General features: G+C 35.6%; 1 protein-coding gene across 1 annotated transcript; it reads left to right on the forward strand.

Annotated features, from left to right (window-relative positions):
- Positions 1-3,122: 3,122 nt before the first annotated feature.
- LOC131822638 (olfactory receptor 8K3-like) lies at positions 3,123-4,064 on the forward strand. Its single transcript, XM_059158926.1, has one exon. It carries the CDS (start codon positions 3,123-3,125, stop codon positions 4,062-4,064), a length of 942 nt encoding a protein of 313 aa, XP_059014909.1.
- The last annotated feature ends 325 nt before the right edge of the window (positions 4,065-4,389 follow it).

Genomic DNA, 4,389 nt, shown 5'->3' on the forward strand with positions numbered 1-4,389 from the left:
CAAAACAAAACAGACAAAAAACAAGGTTTATACCACTTCTTATCACATTTGCTGAAAATAGTTTTCTAAAATTACTACCAACTAATACATGTTTCCATCTTTCTGATGTAAGAAAGTCACATGCATCAAGGTAGGGTAGGTGACAGGAGGTCACAACATTAGAAGCAATATTTTAAGCAAATTAAATGCAGATTTTATGAAATCATTGTACAGTTAATGTCATAAGATAATATACTTCTATTTTCTTATAGGACAGAGACTGCTGTGGTTATATAAATCAACTACATTATAATGCCCCATTATTTCATAATGTAAGTTTTCATCATTATAACCAGTACCATTTCTATTTCTGCAAGATTGCATTTATTATTTATTTATTTAGTTAGTTAGTTTTGAGGGAAAGAACATGAGTGGGGGAGGAGCAGGGAAAGAGGGACAGGCAGACTCCATGCTGAGCAGGGAGCCTGACTCTGGGCTTGATCCCAGAACCCTGAGTTCATGACGTCAGCCAAAACCAAGAGTCATATGTTTTAACTGACTGAGCCACTCAGGTGCCCCTCTATTTCTTTTTTCTTTCTTTTTTTTTTTTTTTAAAGATTTTATTTATATATTTGACAGAGAGAGATCACAAGTACACGGAGAGGCAGGCGGAAAGAGAGAGAGAAGGAGGCAGGCTCCCTGCCGAGCAGAGAGCCTATGCGGGACTGGATCCCAGGACCCTGAGATCATGACCTGAGCCAAAGGCAGCGGCTTAACCCACTGAACCACCCAGGCGCCCCTATTTCTTTTTTCTTAAGAAAGGATCCTGCTTACAATATTTTAAACTTAATAATTCTCTTACCTTAATCTGCCACCCAGTTATTACTGGTATATTCTTAATCTGTTTATCATTAGGAATAATCAAACACATTTTTATGTAATCATTATGTATATATGTGCTATGAAAATTCTTGCGGTCCTAAAGTATAGAGGAATTTAATGTAATATCAAGAAAATCCATGCAGATCTCATCTTTAGTCTATTTTATTTCACTTCTATGGTATTGTATAATGTGACTTTATTCAGTTTTTAAGTCTAGTATCTCTTTATCCCAAGGGAGTTTTTAAATGAATTTTTATCATATGAAAACAATGCCAGTGACTGCTCATTCATCCTTTTTTTTAAAAAGAATATTTTATTTATTTCTTTTAGAGAGAGATTGAGAGAGCTAGCAGGAGCAGAGGGGGGGAGGGAATGAAGGGAGAGGGAATGAAGAACCAGGAAGGAGGCTAAGAGTAAGGAAGTGGGGGCTCAATCCCAGAACCCTGAGATCATGGCCTGAGCCCAAGGCAGACACGTAACCCACTGAGCCATCTAGGTGCTCCTCATTCTCCCAATTTTCCCAGGTTTCCTCATTTTCTCCTAGGTTCTTGCATGATGAAATGTATTTGATTTGTCACATGCAAGTTAGTACATGACAATTATAATGAAAATACTCCTAGAGGAAGATTAGTGTATTAAGAAATATTATATCAAGGGTGCCTGGGTGGCTCAGTTGGTTAGGTGACTGTCTTCAGCTCAGGTCATGATCCTGGAGTCTCAGGATTGAGTCTCCCCTCAGGCCTCATGTTTAGGAGGGGATCTGCTTCTCCCTCTGACCCTCTCCTCTCTCATGGTTTCTTCTCACTTTCTCTTTCTCAAATAAATAAATAAAATCTTAAAAAAAAAAAAAGAAATGTTATATCAAAATAAAATATTAGTATTTTGTTAAAGTAGTTAAGAAAATTAAAAGATAAAAATTAAAAGAATAACAACTTGATAGTTGAATTTAGTTACAGAGAAAGGGTCAGGGCAGTGCCTGCATTATGTCGCATTCCGTATTACTTGACGTATTTCCTGTTCAACATCATAGCGCAAAGAAGATACTTCACAGTGCAGAAGAACTTATAAACATGCACGTAAAGAAATCTGCTTTGAGCTAAGTTATGGTCACCATTTAAAAAACAAAAACAAAAAACTACTACGAAGGCACACTGGTTCATTTGATTTTCACTCCTCCCTCTCAATAGCCCTACGTAGGAAGTATTGTTTTGTATAGGAGAATAAAGAGGTTTAAACAAGTTAAATTATTGGCCCAAAGTGAACCTCATATATGCCATAAATAGAGGTATAACACAGACTATATCAATATAAATATATCTTATATTTATGCAAAAAAGACAATTCTCAACTACAATCTGTTATAGTTTTATTTATTCTCTTGTCCAATATCCGTCAAAGCTGTCAACTGTTTTCACGTGTCAGCCTGTATCACCTGTGAGTGTAAAGGATTTTAAGGGAGTATGTGTTGAAGTAGTGGTCCTGTACAATTTTTTGAATACATAATACACATGTCAATATATAATAAATTATAACTGTATAATATAATTTATTATATATTAACATGTATTAAGTCATATTATTAAGTGCACTTATAAACACCAATGTATAATTACAATTATATCAATAACTAATAGAAAACTTTATTTTTTAATAGAAAACTTTAAAATATAGCACAGTATAGTTTATATGTTACACTCAAATTTTTAACATAGTTTTGATTTTTTAAATGTTTCATATGTACATATGTCTATATCTGTGTCTATATTTATATATCTATATGTGTCTGTATCTACTTATGTATCTTTTTCTCCTTCTCTTTCTCCCTCTCTATTATCTATCTATCAATACCATCTTGGTTTCTCAAACTTGCCACTATTCATATTTTGGGCAGGATATTGGGTCTTGTAGGATGTTTAGAAGTATAGTGTAATACATTATATTTTATTATGTAACAGAAATATAACTGACCTTTAACTGTCATTAGTCAGTAGAACCCCACCTTCTGGTTGTGACAACTTAAATGTCTTCTGATAAAATGTTATCTGGTTAGGAAAATCATTTCAGTTGGCAACCACTATCTGTGTTTATGTATATTAGTGTTCTTCCAAGAAGGGTTTATTTTCAAATATCTGAATTTGGAAAGTTTGAATGCATTTTATTTTTACTAGTTTTGCATGCTAAAAATCACTCAAGTGATAATGCATGAAATCTATTGACCATGCTGATGTCTCTATCCAGAATAGGTTTCCTGATAAGCCTGCATGGAAACTCAAAATCTTACGGTGCTCAATGAGTTCATTCTCATGGGGATCACAGACAAACCCGAGCTGCAGGCTCCATTATTTGGGCTGTTCCTCATCATCTATTTGGTCTCAGTGGTGGGCAACCTGGGCATGATCATCCTCACCAAGGTGGACTCCAGGCTCCAAACACCCATGTACTTCTTCCTCAGACACCTGGCTTTCACTGATCTTGGCTATTCCACAACCGTGGGACCCAAAATGTTAGTAAATTTTGTTGTGGATCAAAATACAATTTCCTATTATTTTTGTGCTGTACAGCTAGCTTTCTTTCTTGTGTTCATTGTTAGTGAACTATTTATTCTAACAGCAATGTCCTATGACCGCTATGTGGCCATCTGTAACCCTCTGCTCTACCCTGTCATCATGTCCCAAAGGGTGTGTTATGTGCTGGTGGCCGTCCCCTACCTCTACAGCACATTTGTATCTCTCATAGTCACCATAAATATTTTTAGTTTATCCTTTTGTGGTTACAATATCATCAGTCATTTTTACTGTGATTGTGTCCCCTTGTTATCTTTGCTTTGCTCAAATACACAGGACACTGAAATAATTATTCTGGTCTTAGCTGGTTTTGATTTGATTTCATCCCTTCTGATAGTGCTTGTGTCTTACCTGCTGATCCTGGTAGCCATCATCAGGATGAACTCAGCTGAGGGTAGGCACAAGGCATTTTCCACCTGTGGGTCCCACCTGACAGTGGCCACAGTGTTCTATGGGACTTTGATATTTATGTATGTGCAACCCGAGTCCAGTCATTCCTCTGACACTGATAAAGTGGCATCTGTATTTTATACCCTTGTTATCCCCATGCTGAATCCCTTGATCTATAGCCTGAGGAACAAGGATGTGAAATATGCAAGACAAAGGATGTGGAAAAAAATAACTAGTATTTTTTCCTAAAATTCACTGTCTAATATGATTCCTATAAACTAGGTTATAGACTTAAAATTTTGTTCTATGTGCCTCCAAAGAAAATAAATACAAATGAGTTCAACATATATTATCTATTTATAGTCATTATTTCTTGTTTTACATACGCTAGAAACTTCAAACTGCTGTAAATTAATTTTTGAACAAAACAGTAAAAAATTTGCCTTCCTAAAAAAATATTGCCTTCCTTCAGAGAGAAAGGTGAAGTATATACATTAATCAAATAGAAGGGAGTTGGGGTAAATTGGAAGGGGAGGTGAACCATGAGAGACTGTGGACTCTGAAAAACAATCTG

Source organism: Mustela lutreola, chromosome 1 (genome assembly GCF_030435805.1).
Source record: "Mustela lutreola isolate mMusLut2 chromosome 1, mMusLut2.pri, whole genome shotgun sequence".
NCBI classification, from domain to species: Eukaryota; Metazoa; Chordata; class Mammalia; order Carnivora; family Mustelidae; genus Mustela; species Mustela lutreola.